The sequence below is a fragment of the Phalaenopsis equestris genome, unplaced genomic scaffold, assembly GCF_001263595.1.
Source record: "Phalaenopsis equestris unplaced genomic scaffold, ASM126359v1 Scaffold000226, whole genome shotgun sequence".
Lineage (NCBI taxonomy): Eukaryota > Viridiplantae > Streptophyta > Magnoliopsida > Asparagales > Orchidaceae > Phalaenopsis > Phalaenopsis equestris.
In genome coordinates this window covers 1529877-1552351 of record NW_018164668.1, presented here as the reverse complement: position 1 = coordinate 1552351, position 22475 = coordinate 1529877, and the positions used below count along the sequence as shown (strand labels likewise).

Genomic DNA, 22475 nt, shown 5'->3' with positions numbered 1-22475 from the left:
ACTATTGATTTAAATAACATATAATTAGCACCTTATCTTAATAAAAGCTAAATTCAAGTATGTTTAATTCAAGCAACACTATCTTATATACTGTGTGCGTCTGTGATCTTTCCTCTCATGAACTCCATTGAACCATTCTAAGTTAGAAGAACATTTTACTTGTGAGAAGTCACTTGCTGATTCAAAGATATTTCTTTAAGCATTTCTCTTCTGGCTCTCTCAACTTTCACCACACAAAACCTGTGATTTTCAACTTTCAACATAAAGCAACAATTTTTATAATATAATACTTACAACGTTAAAAAATAAGGAGGAAGAAGATATGGTAAAGGAGGCATTCAAGTTGTATGAAATGGATGGGAGGTTGAAGAGAATGTTGAGCCGCTTGGGTTCGTTGAGGCCGATTGAGGAGCGTCGCTCTATGATTTTTAGTTTTGATTTGAATGGAGATGGTGCGCTTTGTTTTGATGAGTTCAGAGCATTGATGATGCTCTAATTCCTTTATTGATTTTCAGAATTATTTTGATTGATATGTTCGTTGTGCTTTCATAGGTATAGAATTGTCTTATGGATAAGTTATATGAAGGATATTTTGATCCTTGTTCATTTATTTACTTATTTGTAGCAATCAACACAAGGATTTGAACACACATTCACATGATCAAATCATTATTGTATAGTGACATCCTATATTTTCATAATTTAATAGTCCAAAATCCATGCAAACCCTCATAACAAAGGTATGTGATAGTGGCCATCAATGATGCCTTCAATAGTTAAATAAGAAATACTAAATACTAAATCTTAAGTATGGGAACATCAATGGTTATGAGTCAAAATATTGATAGCCAATTTTGTAAAAAATAACTAAGAGAGTTAATTACCTCTTCAGTTGAGGGCTTGAGTTTTTTGATTTGTAGTATAAAGAGGTATGAGGGGCATAAAGAGTATTTCTTAAGAGATTTCATTGATCTGCCTAGAACTAGAAATGGGCTAAAGGATTCATATGCCATCCATTCACTGCATCTAAACAAAATTGTCTTGCCTTAAAGCATGGATGAAAATGATTACAAGTAAATTAAAATAGAGAGAGGTTGGCATGGGAATTAATGGCATATAGAAATGTAGAGAAAACGATTTACATGCCAACTACATGGGTGTCATGAGAGATAAATAATTATAAGTTTAAAGTACCTTCTAAGCAAATGGCTAATGAAAAATTGACTTCATATTTCCCATAATGATTAGTATTAAATAAATATACTCATTATTTATTTTATTGTAGAAATGTGCCAAAAAAAAATCAAATTAAAGCACTTATATTTTATACAAGGCAGTGCTTATTTAAAGGTCATCAAAATCAGTACTGGTTTGAAATATGTTTGAATATGATTCAAATAATATTTGAGGATAGTTCAAAAAATGTTTCAAACACATTTTAAATAGGGTTAAAATCAAGTTTGAATAATGTTCACATAGGGTTAAAAAATGTTTAAATAACATTTAATAATGATGCATACAATAGACTGCATTCCAAAATCAATGACACTGGTTGATGCAATTGAATGTAATCATAATAGTCATAACAGAATGGATTATTAGGTAGAAACAATCGAATAATCCAAGAACTAAAATATGTCACAGAGCTATCACACTACTTACAATACAACATTTTATAAGATTTCAATCATTGGATTAAATTTAAATGCCTTGTAATGGCAATCATTATATCAATTATTTTCTTATAACTAGCATTAAGTTAAAAAGGAAAAATAACAATCATAACATAATTAAGTGTAATTCAAGAGTTATCAAAGCGCGCATAATACAATAGAGTAAAAAAAAAATAGTTGGCATAACATCGACAACTTAGTGATTATAAATTAAAAAATTATGATAAAATTATTCTCTATAAAATTTTTTATGTTATATTATAGCTAGTAATGCTCCTTTATTAGATATATGTTAGCCACAAAAACATCAAATTTAGAATCACATTAAAGTTAATTTGCTTAAAATATAATACTCCTCATAAATGAGCACAAGGTATATATATAAGATAGTGAATGCATAAACTCTAAGGGTAATCAACATTCAAAACATTCTTATCATGCAAGACATGATAATGAATTGGTTTCCTTAGGACGACAAAATTATTACTAAGAGACCAATCTTTGCATTGATCTTCAACATCTCTTAACATAATAATAAATTACTAATAATTGTTTCCATCACACCCTCAATTCCATATAAGACCTGAGCATATTATAGTAGATGCATGCATAGATAATATAATAGCTCAATTAGTTAAATCTAAAAGACATAACAGACATAATAATATAATTTAGACAATGCAAACCTTGTTTAAATATTGATTAAATATGTTTTTAACCATTATTGAAACTTTGTTGAACCTAATAGGATTTGAATCTTGATCAAAATTTATTCCAATATTCTTTAAATAGTATTTAAAAATGCTTACAACATTCCAACGACGTTGATCAATGTTTAAACTTACTTTGAATAATATTTGGTGAATTTATAATCTTGGTTGAAGTAAAGTTTAATCAACTTTCTAAATCATTAGCTTGATATAATGTGATCTAAAACCCTAGGGGCTCTAGTTTGAGAGTAAAAATAAGATTCAATTAATGTTGGTATAAGTTTCTATTAATGTTTGATGCATACAATATATGTTTAACGTCATGTCAGGTTTTATTTTAATTTCGTACTTGAACGATATTCTTAAAATAAACTAATCAAGTATATAAAATCAATAATCCATATCAACTAGTTAGAGATGAAGGTAGAAAAAGTGTTGAGAAGTGAAATTTTTGGATAATTTTTTGGTTTATATACTTGTTTGAGAGTCCATTTAAATTGCTAAATTGCAATGATATTTTAGGCTTAACAAACATTGGAGCATATTTCCTTAAAAAAAAAAAAATAGACACATTTCTCTAATTTCTACAAGAGACAGAAAAAGTGCTTAGGTGAGAACAGTTCGAGAAATATAATTAATCTTTTCAAAAAAATTGATTTAAATATATAATATGGATATTACTTACATTCCACACAATTCATAAATATTTACATATATTGCACCTAAACTTTCATGTTCACATTGATGTCACTCAAATCTTTGACATTACATGAGAATATCATTATTTTTACATTTTTAAAGGTGATATACACCTTTCCAAGCATGACTTTTAACACCAAAATGTTATTAATATTGTTGAATGTTGGAAGATTCACGACATTTTTTATCTGCAATCATGAAAAAAAAGAAAAATTGTAATATATTACCATTGGAAAAGATGAAAACTTAATTTTGATCTCTCAAACATTTCATAGGAACATTTTTTTTTCACTCTCTCTTTTCCTTTAGTTAAGAACACCAAGAAATGCCGCTTAACGTTTCTAAAGAATTATTGCTTCATGTTTGAGATTGAACATTGATGTATATTAATTTATTTATCATCTCGTCATTAAAAATATATATATTCAATTAGATTTAACAATTTAAGTAGCATTTATATTATTATCTACTTTACTATTATATGTTGGTGACCCATTCCTCTAATTAATTCTAAAGAAACACAGTATCTTCAAAGAATATTTCCTTAAGCATCTTTCTACTGACCATCTCAACTATCAGATGACCATCAACTCCACACAACTTCTGCTGAATTTTCAAATTTAATAGAAGGCTTCTTTTGTATAATATATAAGAAATTACAAAATACCCAAAACATTAAAAAAGTACCACCACTTACCACTATATATTTACACAAATTATCCAAAGCACATTTATCCATACATAATTGTAAACATTCACAACTTTTATTATGTTACTATTCTTCTTTCATATCTTCGAGTCCTACAAAGACAAAATTATATGTTATGCATACAACTAGATTCTATTGTAAAGTGTTGACTTAAATTTGAATTAGTATAGATTAAGTATAGGATTTGTATTAGGTTTTTGGTTGGTTGATTTGTATATTGATTTAAGCTGGATTTGAATGGTAGATTTGAGGTTGCATTTGAAATGGTTTTAGGGTTAGAGTTATTTTAGATTTAGGCAGAGTCTGAATGTGTGTTTATATGATTTTTAATAGTTAAATTGAATGGGATATTGTTGAGTTGTCCATTTGAGTGAGGAATTCTTTAATGTAAGTTTTTTGGAGTTGATTATGTGATATAGGTTTAAAATGGAAGTTTGATTTCATGGTTGGTTTGTGTAAGTTTGATATATGCTGAAGATTTTTTAAACATTAACTGGTATGATGTATCATGTAAGTTTATGTTGGACTTCGGTTTGAATAGGATTGGAGATAGATTATAATTATTTTTATTTTTCGATTCACTATAGGCATTATAGTGTTGGATTGATCTCAATTGATTTATGATTTTACATTGGATTTGAAATAAACTGAAGTGTTTTAAATTTATTGAATTTTAGATTTTATTAAATAGATTTGATGTTATTTAACGATATGATTATTTCCCATTTAAGTGAATTTTAAGTATTGTTTTGATTTATTTTGTTTTAAATTTGAGTTTAGGTTTGATTTATGTTTTATTTTAAGTTTGATTTATTTATGTATCGATTTGTTCATACTGATTTCAAATTTATTGATCGTAAGTTTTATGTTTGAATTTGAATTTAGTGGGTTTGACTTCGATTTAGTTAAATTTGATTTTCATTAGATTTTAGTTTCCCTTAAAATTAGCTCAATCATGATTAAAAATGAACATCAAATCTAATGTGCTCTCTTTTAAACAAAAGAATGAACTATAGAAGTGGTTCGAGATAATTAGGTGGGTTCTATAGGGTCGCTCCTAAGTTGAATAAGCCTGAAGGGTAACTCTAACCAATATAGTCCATGGGGTGAACCAAGGGCCCAAAGATGCCTAAGTTGTGGAGTCAATAATCTAGTTTTAATGAGTCATTTAAAGGCATGTACAAAATATTATTGGGTACTCAACCCTTAGCTTAAATAACTCAACCATAATCTACTCAACATAAGACCTGTGTTAAGAATTAAAGTCAAGTATATTTCAAACCAAAAACATTAAAGATTTGATTTTTATTTTAATTTTGAGTCTCAACCATCCACTAGTCCTCTAAGGCAGTGTCTAAGAAATTCCTAAGGCTAGTTCCTAGGTTCTAAGAAAGAATTGAGAAGGACAGATAGACAACACCAAAAATGAGATCAACAGATATGTAAATACAAAAGAATTAAATGACATGTATGTATTTTTTTTATGTTTAAACTAAGTGTCTTCGTTGATGGTTGAAAAATTTTGGGTAGTTCTAATACAAAATTGTAACAAAGAAGTTCTTAGTATGATTAGTCTCAGTTGTAATTTTTTATTTTCAGCACTTTATTCTTTTTGTGCAATAATACACAACTTAAGAAGCTTCCAATCAAGGCTTAATTGCATCCTAAGCACCAAATGGTATCATAGAACAATTTTGCTCTAGTCCATAGACCATCTTATTTGGAGTAGTTGCAGATGTTGGAATAATAACTTTAGAATAATTGCAAGTAAAATTGATTTTTGCAAGACTGCTCCGAGCATCTTACATTTTTTTTTATATAATTCGGGGGATAATTCTTATGCATGTATACATCTAACACCACAACCTCCATATTTACGTGCAAAACACTCGAATCTTTAACATCAAATCAATAATACATTATTACCATCTTTTTAAACGAAAAATATATCTTTTCTTGCATAGGTTTATGACACCAAGGTGTTATAAGTGGGAATTCAAACTTTTGGTGTTACATATGTAAATACATAAAACTTGTGGTATATATATGTAAACTTTTTTTTGTTTTCATTAATAAAATCAGGCAACTCTGTTACAACTAACATATTCAAAACATCTCACTCATAAATTTATAAGCAATAGCAAAACATTGTCAGACCCCGTTTAGGGTAGCTTATTTGGTGCGGTGCATTTTGAAAATGCACCTAGGACTTTTTGGGTTAACTACGTTTTGGCAGCTTATTCAGAAATCTGTGTTTTCAAACCGCCGAAATCAATGTTTTCTCACTGTTCTTGGCTATATGTGTTGGTTGCTTTCTAACTGCGGAATGACTTTTCCAAAAAAAGCAGCCGCAGCTACCACAACTTATTGAAAAATAGATTATTTTTCAACAGCTTATTAATAAGTTGCAGCTGCCCCAAACAAACCATTAGTCAAATAAAAATATGATAGTTATAGTTTGATTGAGAAGCACATACATGAAAAACTACCTCAAATATACCATCATTGGTACCTTTGGCTCACAACAATGACTCTTGTTCGCTCATTTGCTCTTTAAACATTGGAGAATTAACGGTGGAGGCGATGGCCCAATGTTTGGCAAAAATGAGTTTTTCACCAATCGCAAAATCGAGCCCTCAAATGAACAAAAAAGAAATAATGCATTTACATACATGCCGCACAGTTCATGCATATCTATATATCCAACACCCAAACATCCATATTTACATGTATACTAATCAAAACTTTAACATCACAACAAAAAATATCACCATCATTAATTTTTAAAAAGTGATACACCTTTCCATGCATAATGTTATGACATAAAGGTGTTTAGTATAAATATCAAAATTTGGTTCTAGATTATGTAAATACAAAAGAATTATACAGTCTGTATGTAAATTTTCTAAAATAAAAATAGAGAATAAGAAAAGTACATGTCATAATGAACGTCCCTAAATCAATTTATCATTTCATTAAATTAGCTCCAATTCAAATTTCAGAATTCTAATCTATGAACACTTTGACATAAATCAACCAATCTACAATTCACTTTTAGATGAGTTGCCATATCAAAATGGCTCGCATAAAAACATCATCTTTTTCATCATCAAACATAGTATACCATTCCTACTTTAAGCAACAAAGAGTGAGGAACACTCAACTGAACATCAGGAGCTCTGCAATTCTTGCTAAGAAAAGCATAAACAACATCTATGGTGAATTTCTTCATCAAGGAAGATGAACTCTTTGCCTTTGCATAAGAGTGTCCACTAATATAAACCACACCACATTCCTTCTCCTTGAGAATCTCCACAGATTCTTCACTTCTTATCGAAACAGGCGGCGGCGGCGGCGAAAGTGGAAGCTCTGCATTCTCTTCTGATCTCAGACTTTCTTCCAACTCCACAAAGGAGACAACTTTAGACACAAGCTGGCTCTCAAATTCATAGCTTTCTAGTCGCAAATCTTTGTACCCATACCTCAGAACACATCTGAACATTCGATGCTCCTTCGTCCCAACCCGGCCGACAAGGAATCTCTCACTCTCAGGGATGAAGGGAACTTGAACTGATTTGATGCACACAAAGATCAGAACTTGATGAAAAGCTGGAAGGCTCATTGCAAACTGTCCAAAAACAGCCGGAATACCGGCCAACACGTCGGAATAAACCAGGCCAATGCCGGGAACTCGAACAATCCCGAGCTTAGGAGCCAAAGCCAATATTCTCTGAACCGAAACCTTGTTCTGTAAATCAAATTCATGCTTCAGCAGTGTTCCATAGTTCCAGATGTACATCACAGACATGAAGATTATAGAGAGTGTGAGAGGTATCCAGCCCCCTTCAGGAATTTTGACAAAGGAGGAAGAGAGGTATATGAGCTCTATAGAGCCAAAGAATATGAGGAAAATAATGGCTGAAATAATCTTTTTCTTCCAGACAATTATTATCACCAAGGACATAAGCCAGGTGGTGACAAAGATCACGACTGTGACGGCAAGCCCTGAAAGGAAAAGAGGCACTTAGAGAATGAGAAAAGTGTTAAAATAGTCTTCTGACTCTTTATAGGAGGTAATTTTAGTCCCGGAGATTATAAAAATGCTAAAGAAGTGCCCCGAACTCTTTTAGGCGGTGTTTGACTACGACTCAGATTTACTTTAAATAGGATTTATCAAATCTGATATATCTGAATTTACAAAAATCAGGGTGCGCTGGAAGAGCACACAAGCGATGACGGAATAAATCCGTCTCGCAATCAGATTCACTAAATCCGGATTTACATCGTAAAAGAGACGGAAAGCGCGAAAATTCAATTTAACGGAGTGTTGGATTTTTTTTATTTTTAATTTTTTTATTTTTATATGTTTGTCTGGATTTAAGTTAAATTCATGGCTAAATTCTGTTAATAGCATGATATCAAACACCGCCTTAGTATAAGTTGAAATAGTTTACAAGGAAGTTTGTTTCAACCCCTACTAAAAGAGTTTGGGACTAAATTGACAATTTTATGAACTTCGAGACGAGCATGACCTTGTTGTAAAGAGTCAGTGGACTATTTTAGCGGCTTTCTCGAGAACAACTTGTGTCTCATTTTCGGAAATGAGAAGAAAAGGTTAAGTTGTGAATGATATACCATATGCATGTCCAATCATATTTGTATTTTTTAGTCCAATTGTTACAGCCAAACAAAGGCACATTAGAATCCAGTTGACCTCTGGGATGTAAATTTGGCCATATATGTGGTTTGAAGTGTGAATAATTTTCACAAGAGGAAAGCAATTCAAAGCACAGCACTGGCTTACAATAGAGAATGTTGCAGAAATCACTGCTTGGCTTCCAACTACTGCAGCACATGTTGCTACTATGAAAACAGGCCAAAATACACTTTCTGCATATAAAAATTAGATTTTATAATGTAGCCCAGTAATAAAAAGGAGGAGCAAAGTGTCAAAATAGTCCCTTGCATTTTATTTTGACATTTTAGCCCTCAAGTCTATAAAAATGTCAAATTAATCCCCACACACTATAATAAGGGCTGAAATGAGGTCATTTAAATGGGCACTTTTATAATATTTGAGATTAGAATGGCCCCAAGCAAAGAATCAAGGGACTATTTTGACACTTTTCACTTAAAAAAACAGAGAGAAAAAAGAATTTGCGAAAATATCCTGCCTGGAATAGCTTTATAGAAGCTTCTTTGGATGTCATCATGGTGCTTCGAAAGAAAGGCAGCCTCACCCATATAAGCAAGAATGAGGCAAGGATAGACCAGAAAGGTGAAAGCAATCTGTCATTATATGCTTGATGTGAGAATTTATATAAAAAGTCAAACTTGTTAAAAGGAAAATTTACATACATTCCACTCAATTCCCATGTCTTTACACATCTAACACCTTAAGTTCAATGTTTACGTACATGTCACCTTAATTATGAATGAAAATGTGTATTTCACTTTTTAAAAGTTAAAATGCTGGTTTTTTTATGTGATATGAAAGATTTGGGAGGTATAAATGTAAAAGTAGAATTTAGGTGTGAGATATGTAGAGAAATAGGAATTGAGAGGTATGTATGTAAACGCCCATTGTTAAAAAAAAGTAAATGGTAGAAAACTATGTTACCTTAATTGAAATTGGAGAGAAATGACCCAAATTAGCAAACATGGTCTCTGCACCTGAATAATCAATATAAGAATATTTCTTTAAAAAATTATGGAATCTGAATACAGTGGTAAGGAGTGTAAAATAAACTAAAAACATGTTTCGAAATGAAATGAAGCTTACTAGATTCCACATATGGTAGGATGAACATAGATATTAACATTAGTTTCACTTCACTTACCTTTTCAATAACCCTCAACTTTAATGTACATTTTCACAAATAAAATGAAAAATCAGAGTGCACAACTAAATAATTTGCAAACCACACAATTTTTATGTATTTTGCATATATAAAACCCAAAGTTCGATTTTTACACTTATGACATCTTGGTGTCATAAATCTATGCATGAAAATGTTTATTTCACTTTTAAAAAGATAGTAATTGTGGTATTTTTTATGTCATTTTAAGGATTTCAATGGTATTTCATGTAAATATGAATGTTTAAGTGTTAGATATATGAATATATAAGAATTGTGTGGTGTCTATGTAAATGCCCCATTATTTCGGCAAATGAATGGAATAAAATCATTATCTTCTACAAGGAACAAAATGAGCCCTTAGGAAGAACACAAAAAGGCACCTGTGATACACAGAACCACACCACTCAAAGACACCCAACCTTCCACCCCAGTGCTTCTGAGAAATTTGCACATGTACCCTGGTGAGATCGCACGGAAGATGCTTGGATTCCATTTAAATATGTTATATATACCAATGCCACTAATGCAAAAAAGCCAAGCAATTACGATTGGAGCAAACATGAAACCGACTCGATGTGTTCCGTAGCGTTGGAGCGAGAAAAGCACCACCAAGATCAAACACGATAATGCCACAACATAATCTGAAAAAATTAACAAATTAGAGTGATTGTCCATGAAAATGGGTATTTTAAATGCTTGTACTAAATTAAAAGGAAAAAGTTTCAAGAAAGTGTATTCAAATTGACTTACTTTCATGAAGATTAGTTATCTTCACTCTAACTCCAGAAACAGCAGAGAGAACTGAATCATTCATGCAAAACAAAAGTGTTATAAAAGTAAATATGGAAGTTTCGGCGTTAGATATGTAAATAAATAAGAATTGTGTGGCATGCATGTAAATTTCTCTTTATTAAAATTTCAAAATTCTCCATGATATGTTAAATTTTTTCGATTGCAAGATTTTGTTTTATTTTTTGCATGTCAATATCATAAATAAGCAAGATTTGAGGATTTACATGCAATTTTCCCTCTTTAGAATTTATAAAACAATTCTAAGAAGTTATCAATAAAGTTTAGGTGACAATGGTAAATACAATATACTATTGAGAATTTGATAAAAATGAAAAATATGGGTTGGGGTTTTACCATTAATTTTAATAGTGATAATTTGAAAAATGGATGAAAGAAGGTAGTTGATTTGTAAATAGCAAGTTTCAGGTGATATGTATGTAATTGCCCCCAAAAAATATTGTTATAGAGACACAAAATATAGAATTGTTTAGCATAAACCTCATCAATCAAGTGGGATTCATGCGTAGATCATATTTTCAATACCCAAAAAAAAAAAAAGTAAATGAAGAATTAATCACCTGAGATGGTAGGAGTGAGCACCCCATCACCAATAGCCATACAAGTTCCAAGCAAAACAACAATTAGAAGCCCATTTTTGAATCTAGGGTGCCTATTGAAAAAATCATTAAGCATAGCACTCTGCCAAGTGTTTGTAGATCCTTCAACATCATAAGTTGACAGATTCTCATCATCAGCTTGTTGGTTAGGCAGAATAGATAGTCTAGCATGTCGACATAACAAAGAGTATAACGCAAACGTACCGCCTGATTACATGAAAATGATTTATCAAACTCATCAATCCATCTCAACAAAGTAGACATAAAGATTCAAGAATATTTTTTTGAAAGATTTACGTACATTTCACTCTATTCCTATGTATTTACATATATCTAACACCTAAACTTCAATTTTTACATGCATGTCGCCTTACCTATGGTGTAGTTTACTTTCTAAAAGTTAAAATGATAGTATTTTTTTTTATGATATAAAAGATTTGGATGGTATAAATAGAAAAAAAATGAAGTTTAGGAGTACTTGGATATGTAAATTCATATGAATTTGGTAGTATGTATGTAAATGCCCCTACTTTTTCACCGAAAAGCCCGTAAGACGAGAGTTTATATATTACGTTCGTAAGTGAAAATCAAACCCAAGACCTTGGCAATAACTTCCAAGGCCCTTACCAACCAAACTAGCTGGTAGCCACAAAAGATTAGTAGAGATCTACATCAAAAGATTTTTAATTACCAATTCTTTAAATTTTCAAAAGTGAAAAAACATAAATTGTTATGGTGATATCTAAAAGAAATAATGTGTAAAACACATGATTCAACTCACCTTCACCATTGTCATCAGCTGATAAAACAAAGTAAATGTATTTTAATAGTGGAATGAGAGTGAGGGTCCAAAATATGAATGAAAAAACCCCAAAAACTTCCTCATCACTCTCATGAAGACTCAGCTTCCCTGAGAAAGTAGTCTTATAAACATATAAAGGTGAAGTGCTGAGATCACCATACACCACACCCAGGCTTTGGTAAGCAAGTATGAGCACATCCTTGTAAGAAGATTTCTTCCGATTCTGGTTCAGGACAAATAAAAATAATAATAATAAAAAGAAAAAAACAAATTTAAACCATTTTAGTTCAATACAACAACAACAACAACAACAAAGCCTTAATCCCACTACGTGGGGTCGGCTACATGAATCCTTTTTCTCCATTGCGTCCTATTTAGTGTCATATTTTCATTTAGTTCTAGTAAATTAAGATCATATTAAAACCATCTCAGTTCAATAATAAAACAAAATTAAAAAAAAAAAATGGAAGTGCTCATATTTATAAGTTAACACATATATCATCAAAGATAACACTTGCCACTTTATCACACACTGTTTTTTATTAAAGGAAAGAAAAGTTTCTTTTTCAAAACAGAATGAAAAGAAATGAATCTAGAACTCAATCACAAATATCCCACTAAATTCATGTATTTTAAGATATATACCACTCAATTCTTATGTATTTACATATCAAACACATAGACTTCAATTTTTACATACGTAACAGCTTCCCTATGCATGAAAAGATGTATTTCACTTTCTAAAAGTTGAAATGATTGTATTTTTTACACAATATGAAAGATTTGCGTGGTAATAATGTAAAAAAGCAAACTTTAAGTATTATACATGTAAATACTTATGAATTGGGTGATGGCTTATGAATTGGGTGATGTGTATGTAAATGCCCCAAATCTTTATATTTACTTTCATACACTCTAATGTCTAAATCACATCAAAAATGCCATTAACAATACCCTCTTAATTTTCCTGCTAAAATCACTGAAGCAAGATATCACTCCAAAACAAGTTTTTAAAAAACTAAAATCACTGAAGCAAGAAGCACCATCAACTGAATAACGTCAAGGAAAAAAAAATGCAGGGGAGAGCAACCAAAACATGCTTTTTTTTTCACAAAGAACAAAACTTTTTTCAAAATCAAATACAATAAACCCCCCTAAAAAAGAAAATATTTCAATCGCCATTTATGAGTACTTCAAGAAAGATTTCAACTGGTTCGATACAGAGAAAGAACGGAGAAGAAGAAGAAGTATACGAAGGGTTCCGAGCCTTCTTCCGGCGCAAATGGCGGTGGTTTCGAAGAGCTCATGAGGCGGAGGAGAGGGGAGAAAGGTTGGGTTTTGATTTGAGTGGAAGACAGGGAAAGAGGGAAGGGAGGAGTTAAGTAATGGGTGCAGAGAGCGTGGACGTGGAGACGTTCTGGAACGAACTTTAGGAGAACACGTTGTAACTTCCAAGGACGATGCTGCGACGGCAATAAATTTGAAAAATTTGGCACATTTAATTTATCAAATATGCCCAAAATTATTATTATTATTAAAATTTGTCAACGTTTAGGCAACTGTCCTCGGTCCGGCCGTGTACCGACTATAAGTCCGATTCTGATTGGCATAAAAAACTCCTTCGTAGAATCACCCAGAATCGAGTTGAACCGGAGAATCGGCTCCAGTTCTAAGGAATCGTTCTTGTACATACCACCCAATTTTATGTGTTATATATATATATAACGCCTAAACTCTATTTTTTACATTTATATCATAGAAATCACTCATCTCACGTCAAACAATCATTATTACAAAGAAATTCAATTAACATATATGCCAGTCAATTTATTTATTTATATATCTAATATCTGAACTTTATTTATTTTATAGTTATACTGTTGAACTTATCTGTATCACGTAAAATAAATCACTATTTTAATTTTTAAAAAGTGAAATACAAGTTTTCATGAAAAGATAAAATGAGATATGTTAAGATTGAATTTTAGGTGTTAGTTATTTAAGTGCATAGGAATTGAGTAGGATGTAAATCTTATGTTGTTTGATCCTGAATTATTCTTTGTGAACATGACCCGTGAGTTTAGGGATTGAGTGAAGGAGAAGAGAAGAGAAAGAGCGAGTATAGCACGTCAGGGGTTGTCTGTTGAGAGAGTTGGTGAAAGGAACCTTTATTCGTATTTTTTTTTCCTTATTTATAAAGGTGTATTTTGTACACATACATAAAGGAGGGAATGATTATGAAAATTGCTATTAATGCATTAGATATTCTCATTAATTGTATGAATTTTATACTATATCTGTATTACAATATGAGTTTTAGCATGGTGGTAATCGATCGGCTGGCTTTCTTGAATTCAACTGACTGAAACGATCAGATGAGTGGCGACCAAATGATGGATTGGTCAGTCGAGACGCCCAATCGAATGTGCATTTCGTCTGCCACGGTAAATGTGGGTCGATCGATCAGTCGCGTTCAAGAATTCCTACCTACATCCCAGTTGACTGAGGCTATTGGTGTGACATGCTACTTAAATCTCTTGACACAATGTGTCGGTTCATTCCCGACAGTGCATTAGTGTATGATAGGACGGACGCCTTAGTTGTTTGGCCATCATCTGAGTCGTCCGAATGCTTTGAGATTTGTGTTAGCAATCGTTATGTATACATATATATTGTTATTTTTAAATACATTTATCATTTATTAAGTCGTCCGAATGAACCTCCGGTTCAACCTATGAACCTCGAGCTTCTCATTCTACCGGTTCAGTGTCCGATTCAATTTCACAACCTTGAGATTTACGTACATATTACTTAAGTTCTATGTATTTACATATGTAAGGTGGTATAAATGTAAAGAGTAGAGTTTATGTTTTAGATGTGTAAATAAATATAAGTTTAATGGTATGCATAAAAATTGCCCCTTATTATTATTTTTTTTATAACTGTATTTAAAATTTAAAATTTAGCTCAAAATAAGCTTCTATTATTAACATTCTAACCATTTATCAAAGCATTCGTTGACTTTTATCAACCTCACATTTGAGATTTTTTATTTACAATTGAGGGTGTTTGATTAATCTATTAGAAAATTATATTTGAATTTTATGACACAAATTCTAAAAATACATAATAGTCAAGATCTTTAAATTCAAGATTTTTACATATTCATAATAAAGTAACACGTACCTGTATTCATGATGATAAAATTTTATCTTGAAGAAATTTGATCTTGAAGAGATGGAGATTCACTCTCTAATCACTTGAAATATTATGTATTTTCTAATGGAGGGAAATGTACGGGGTGTGTTAGGAAGAGAGATGACTCATTCTCTAAATCATGCTCTATTTAACCACCATCCATCAAAGGATTTTACAAACCAATAAGATTTATGATAATTTAATAAATTAATTGATTTTTTTTTATTATTAAAATCAATGACATAAGTTAGTAACTCTTATTCATTTAAGGGATTATATGAGTTATAAACTTAATATCATAAGTTATCATAAGTTTAGACATAAGTTATGAGTTAAGATAATTAATAACTTAAGTTATCATGAGTTATAAAAATAAATATTATAACTTATCATAAATTATGACATAGGTTATGAGTTAAGAAAATTAATATGTGTACGCACACATACACACCAAAGAGTCGTGTAGCTTATCATAAATCTATGTGTGTGTATGTGTGCGCGCGCGCCACCTACATGACTCTTTGGTGGGCAGAGTTTGTAAGACCATTGGGGTTATGGGTTCGATCTTGCCTATGTGCGGAATGAAATTCCTAGACACATGATACTATGATTTACTATAATTAGAGTGCACTCTAGCAAATTTTTATTAGTTCTTGACGACCTGCTTGCGCCGCTGAGGGAGAAACGATGCGGTGCAAGAGAGAAGGAGACGATAAGGGTGTTGGAGAGGGAGAGGAGACACGGCGAGCGTGATCTTCTATCTGCCAGACAGAGTGGAAGCTGACGGGGGGGATCGCCTGCGTGTAGGACGAAGACGAAGCTGACGAGCCTATGTGTGGGACTAAGCAGACTGATGCATTGCTCATTAGTTGTTTTCTTATTGATTTTTCCCTTGAATGAAATATGAGGAATTACTTTAATTTCCACTTATAATTTATCTAAATTAAACCACTGACATGACTAATATTTTTTACGAGTTAACCCTCTTATAATTCACTAATCTTAATTTTCAAAATAAGTCATTTACATAAATACCACCAAATTTTAATTTTAACTTAGAAAAAGTAAAATGCATATTTTCATGCATAAGAAAATGATATATATGTAAAAACTAAAATTTTAATATTCCCAATTAATGCAGACGCAAACCACAATGATTATAATTACAGTTGACTTCCATTGAATGTGGCGCGCATTTTCTGTCCGGACACCTAACCTACCTCTGGCAGGTTATTCCTGAGTTACTTTCAGGTTATTTCTGGGTTATTTTTATAATAATCCCTCCCGAAATAACCCAGAAATAACCCAAAAATAAAGGCCGCGGGTTATTTCTGGATTATTTCGGGATTATTGAAAATAACCTGAAAATAACTCATGAATACCTTGCGCAACACGTAGAGCTACGTCAGAAGTTCACACAGAAAAATTTTTGTTGAGCGTGACATATTACAAACTACATATATTCCATAAAAAAGGAGGAAAAACAGATGAAATCTAATCAGTCATCAAAAATTTGTGTACGTAAGACGTACGCAAATATTTCTCATCAATTTGGGGGGAGGGGGCACTAATTCATTATTTTCTTATTTCATTTTAAATCAACAAATAAAATTATTATATTTTTAAATTAAGTGAAAATTACAAGAATGTCACATAATTATTATATATTTACATATCTAGCACCTAAAATTTGATAATTATATTTTATTTATATATAGCACTTTAGTGATAAAAATTTATACATGATGAAATATATTTTATTGTTAAGAGGTTATAAGATTGGTATTTGATTTTGATGCGATATTAAATATATTGGGTGCTATACATGTAAATATGTAAGTTTAGGTGTTAAATTTGTAAATATGTAAGAATTGTGTGGTATATTTGTAAATTGCTCTAGAATTAATTATTTCAAAATTTAGCATAATTAAATTTAAGGAAATATTGTATGAAAACATTTCTATAAGAAATCATCAGAATATACATGTTATGAGTGAATATTAATTATTTATATATATATATATATATATATATATATAAATATATATCTCTGAATTTTCTTAGAATTACATTTTTTTAATTTAATAAAAGTATTTATTGAGTCATCCTACCAAATTTCATGTGGACGGAATATTTTTTTCATCTCTCGTTCGAACAACCAACAATCGGGCACCACGTCACCAGACACCTCATTGATGGTTGGTCTGCCGGACGATGGAATATTATTTCCTCTCTCTCTCTCTCTGAAAATTTACATAAATACCACTTAATTTTTATGTATTTACATGTCCATCCCCTAAATTTTGATTTGTACAGATATCACTATACATATGCATAAAAAATGTGTATTTCAAATTTTAAGTCTTTAAATGGCGATCTTTTTGAAACGATACAAAGGAATTGGATTGTTAACTACCTGATTTCAAGCCGGTGTTATATTTGATTTCGAGCCTTCTCGTCATGAAATTGAATCTAGATTGATCCGGCTCAAAGTCGAAATGAACTAGCTCAAATCCTAGTTATTCTGATCCATTCTAGCTCGAAATCGGCTCGATCTGACTCGAAATTCAAACAAAATGGCTCAAATTGAGCTAATTTGGATCCTTTCTAGCTTGAAATCGGATCATAGCTCGTTACATTCTATTTTATTTATCATTACATTATATATATATATATATATATATGTGTAGGTAGGGGTGTAAACGAGCCGAACACGAGCGAGCCATGCTCAGCTCGTTTATATTTCGAGCACAAAATGTGTGTTCTTGTTCGGCTAGTTTGCTTCACTACTCCAACACCAGCGAGCCGAACACGAGCTGTTCACGAACAAAGAGTCCTTTTAACAACCCTTATCATGTAGCCATAAAACAATAAGGATTTGAGCAAGCTTTAAAAATTATTATTTATATTAAAACATCATTTGAATCTAATTTAATAATTTTTATTCAATTTTCTTAAACAATATTTTAATTAATTATAAATCTTTGTAACCATTTTTGTAAAATACTACTTAATAAAATATTACTATATATATATATATATATATATATATATATATATAATGAGTAGTATTTCGAGCCAAAACTAGCCGAACACGAACGAACACATCTTAGTTCGTGTTCGGCTCGTTAATTTATCGAACGAAATTAACGAGCCGAACACGAGCTATTCGTGAACAACAAGCCGTTTTGACTGCCCTATATGTAGGCTTGATATTTAACACGTGAGTGTTCAGTCGAATTACAGCTGGTCATGCAACCGCACGTGTAATCATAGAATTTAACAATCCATTCCGATATATATTATCATATAATTATATCATCCAAAAAACAATATTATCATGATATATTAATTTTAGAAGATTAATGCGGCTAAATTAATTAATTAATAGGTTAGATGAGGTGGATTCAGGCCTCTGCTGGATCAGGATAGGTCAACTTTGACTTCATATTTATTTTTATTCTAATTTATTATTTTAAATTTATGCATAAAAATATGTATTTTATTTTGAATTAAAGTAAGCGATAGTGATATTTTTAGGTGATCAGCTTGGTAAGATCAGTTTGGTTAGCTTGACTGAGTCGTCGCAGCCAGATTCGATTAGCTTCGGGTTGGCAGGACTGACTCGGCTGGTCTTTGTCAATCGATTGGTCTAATTTGACCGTCTAGCCATGATCCCTAGATGAGAACTTCATGTTGGCAGAATGAGATTAAACTATCAAGCAAAGGGTGGACCACAAAAACTCGATAGATAACTAGTTCCTTGACGAGTGAGGCTCTTTGGGATGATTGTCAGGTTCTATTGTATTGCCAGTTCTTGCTCCCCAATGAGGAACCTTTGGGACGTATGTGGATTTCTGGTGATATCGAAGAATTAGTTTCTTTCCTTGAGATGGATCTGTCGAAAGGTAGGTCGATTCCTTTGCTCATCTTTTCTGTAGTAATTAACTTGGGTGATGATCTGTCTGCCCGATCATCCCGAACTTGGATTGTGCTTTTCAACCTTCTCCTGGTTCAATTGACATTTGTCATTTGCTCGGATGACAGCATCCAATTAAATAAGTGGGGTCACTTCACACTTAGTCTCCTGTCAGTGGGTTCTTCTTTATTGTACTTTCTCTTGATCCGCTGGTTCTCTTCTGGATTTGTGCTGACACATTCTTAATATACGCACGCGCGTGCATACACACAGATATATATATATAGGACCTAGCCCAGTTGCGGAATTCACTATTAATTGATGATTATATAAATCCCTTGAATGATGTTACCCACGGTTGTTGACGAGATCTCCATAATTTAAATGAGTTTAATAACTCGTTTAGACTACGTAAATTCAAAATAAAATAGTGGTGCCGGAACGAGAGAATCGTGAGATCCTAACCGGTGTCGCTCTAATCAACTTTAACTCCCGCCCCCCATAATGTTTGAATAATAGCAAAACTTTTCACTTAAACATATCTGGTAAAACATTTTAAACCTTAGAATTTAGGACTGTTACTTCAACGAGGAGCTTGGAGCCAATTTTGTGGGCAGCACGACAAGGAGCTTGGATCGAGCATATTATTATTTTCGTTAGAACAAAGTGGGAGGGAAAATGGGAAATGAACCTTCTCTTCTTACAAGTTATGGGCATTGAATATTTAGATGACATTTTCGAGTACTTTGAGATTTAGGTAAGCTGTCTTAGTCAATGGGATGGCCCACAAATAATGCTAGATTTGATGCTAGCAAGCTAGTCACCATCTTTTCTCATGGAACATTGACAAATATGTCACATAACTCCTATGCATTTACATGCCTACCCCCTAAACTTCTAATTTCTTACATATATATCATCTTAAATGCAAGCAAAAAAGTTCATTTATTTCACTATTTCATTAGTCTATCAATTATAAGAGTATAAGTTTCCTTATATTTTATAAACTATAATTATACTAATATAATTCGTGTCCATTTTGCGTATCTATCCTCAACCTTTAATGAATATGCAACATTTTTCTTGAAGACATTTACATACATACCTTATGCATTTACATTTTGAACCGCTGAACTTTCATATTTACATGCATATTGCTCAAATCTTTAGCAGCACATCAAAAATATTATCATTGATATCTCGTTTTAATGTGGAAAAATATATTTTCATGCATAAATTTATCACAACAAATTTTTACAAGTATAAATATCAAACTTTTGGTGGTAGATATGGAAATACATAAGAATTGTGTGGAATTAAGCCTTAATTAAGGCCCGATTGCGGCTTGTTTGTGAACAATAAAGCATAAATGTTTATTTTTAGGCTCAACGAGCATTGCTTGATATGACCCGTTTATTTTTCCGAACAAGTTGCTTGTATAAAGCTCGACTAAGGCTAGATTAAAGCATAATTAAGGCTCATTTGTTTTGCTAAATGATCTCCTTATTAATAAGCTCAATAGGACCCTATGCGAAATGAGCTTGAAACGAGCTCGAGCTAAGCTGGAACAGTTTAGGTATAATCGAGTTCGAGCTCAAATAGATTCTTAAATCCTCGAATCGAGATCAAGTTGAGCTCAAATAAGCTCTTAATAAACCACCTAGGTAAGGGTTTGATTTGAATCTTCTACCCAAGAGACTAAGAAATGCTTTGAATATTTGATTTATATTTTCTTTGAATATACTTGATTATTCAAATAATATCACGTTTCTAATCTTGTCCCGCACCTTCTTTCAGAAAAGGTAACCCTGCAAGGAAATATACGTAATTCAAAACCCACAACCTCTTAGTAGGAAACTACACTCTCAACCACTAAGTCACGAATAACTGGGTTTGTCCTTACATGCAAACCAATGTTCGAACAAAAATATTGAAAAATAAAATTTGCATCCAATTTTGAAAAGGCAACATTTTTTGCTTGAAATTGAACAACATTTGTATTTTTTTCTTTGCATGAATGCCCCCAAATGTAAAAGTAATACAACAATTATGATTGTCATTAAAGACATGATTATGAATGCCTTTGCTATCATTATGTGTGTGCCATATTTGTAGAATCAAATTACTCACAAATCTAAATTATCTTATGTACTTTCAATTATCTAATTAGAATGCATTAATTACAAGATCCAAAGCAAGGAATTATGATTATTTCAATGTACTCCATCCCATGAGGAAAAAAAGACTTTGTGGCCAATTCATGGATATTTGATGTAAAATATTAATCACAAAATCATACCTTAATTCAAATTATTAAAATATAATTTTTTTTTAATTTGATGTTAAAAATTTCAGCGTTTTAAAATAAATATTATAGTTTTGGTAGTATATATGTATATGCTTATGCTCAAATTGTCTTTCAATCTTACTACTTATAGGTTTATCTAGAGTTATTTGCATGAATCCAATCTATCTTGGCTAATTAAATAAAATATTTCATTTTCAATATATTATAATTTTATTAAATCTATCTTTATTATTAACCTAACATATGAATTTGTTTTAGTATTTAATGATGAATATGACTATTTAGTTTAAATGCAATAAATCATAATCATTATGTGCACACATAATCATACATTATATGTAAAGATAGTACTAAATATCATTTTTCATGCATGTAATAAGTCATAGCATTTACATAGTTTCCATGATATATGGGAATGTGAACTCCACTTTATTGATATTATCATATGCTCATAGTGTTTATGTTTAAACATATATTTAATTAGACAGACATGTCACATGATAACTTTATTATGACCCTACATGCACACATGTGAAATAAACATAACTATTAATGCCATTACATTGTATTAGTGAAATCTATTTTGTAGGGATTCATTCAGAGAAATAATTAATTAGACATTTACACATCTTTTTTGCCATCTCTTATTGCATGTACCATATTTTCTATCTTACATTGATTGCTTGGTACTAAATCAAATGTCTTGGGTTTCTTATGATGATGAATAGAATCATAGTGTTCCACATCACTCAGATTGAGCAGGAATCATATTGGCTTATCATGTTAAATATAGACACAAGACTTTAAGCCTATCATCATTGATTTATGAGATGTTCTATAACTTTTGTCCTCTATAAATCTCATCAGATCTCTATTTTAAATTTGATTTGATCAAATATATATGAATGTAACTAAGCTTGAGAGCTTGTTTCACCAAAAAACCATAGCCTTGATAAGTAAAATGTCTTATTTGTAGTCATCAAGACATCGTTGAAACCCGAATAAAGACATGGCGTCGCCACAACTTATACCGACAACCTACTAACATATCCTGACCCTACTACAACATGCACCCATGTTTCAACCAATGACATGTATCCTCACATTGAATCAATAGAGATCTACAATTATAACGTGTTTCATTTCGTGTATATGACTACACATCTGCTACCGGGTCTATCTTCATC

At 31.5% G+C, this 22475-nt stretch overlaps 1 protein-coding gene across 1 annotated transcript; it reads right to left on the bottom strand.

Annotated features, from left to right (window-relative positions):
• Nucleotides 1-6749: 6749 nt before the first annotated feature.
• On the bottom strand, nucleotides 6750-13205 carry LOC110023714 (potassium transporter 1). Its single transcript, XM_020723256.1, has 9 exons — nucleotides 13117-13205; nucleotides 11843-12086; nucleotides 11023-11268; nucleotides 10403-10453; nucleotides 10033-10293; nucleotides 9412-9464; nucleotides 8966-9080; nucleotides 8427-8681; nucleotides 6750-7796 (listed from the first exon to the last, which is right to left on the bottom strand). Exons 1-9 carry the CDS (start codon nucleotides 13168-13170, stop codon nucleotides 6901-6903), a joined length of 2175 nt encoding a protein of 724 aa, XP_020578915.1. The 5' UTR covers nucleotides 13171-13205; the 3' UTR covers nucleotides 6750-6900.
• Between the last annotated feature and the right edge of the window lie 9270 nt (nucleotides 13206-22475).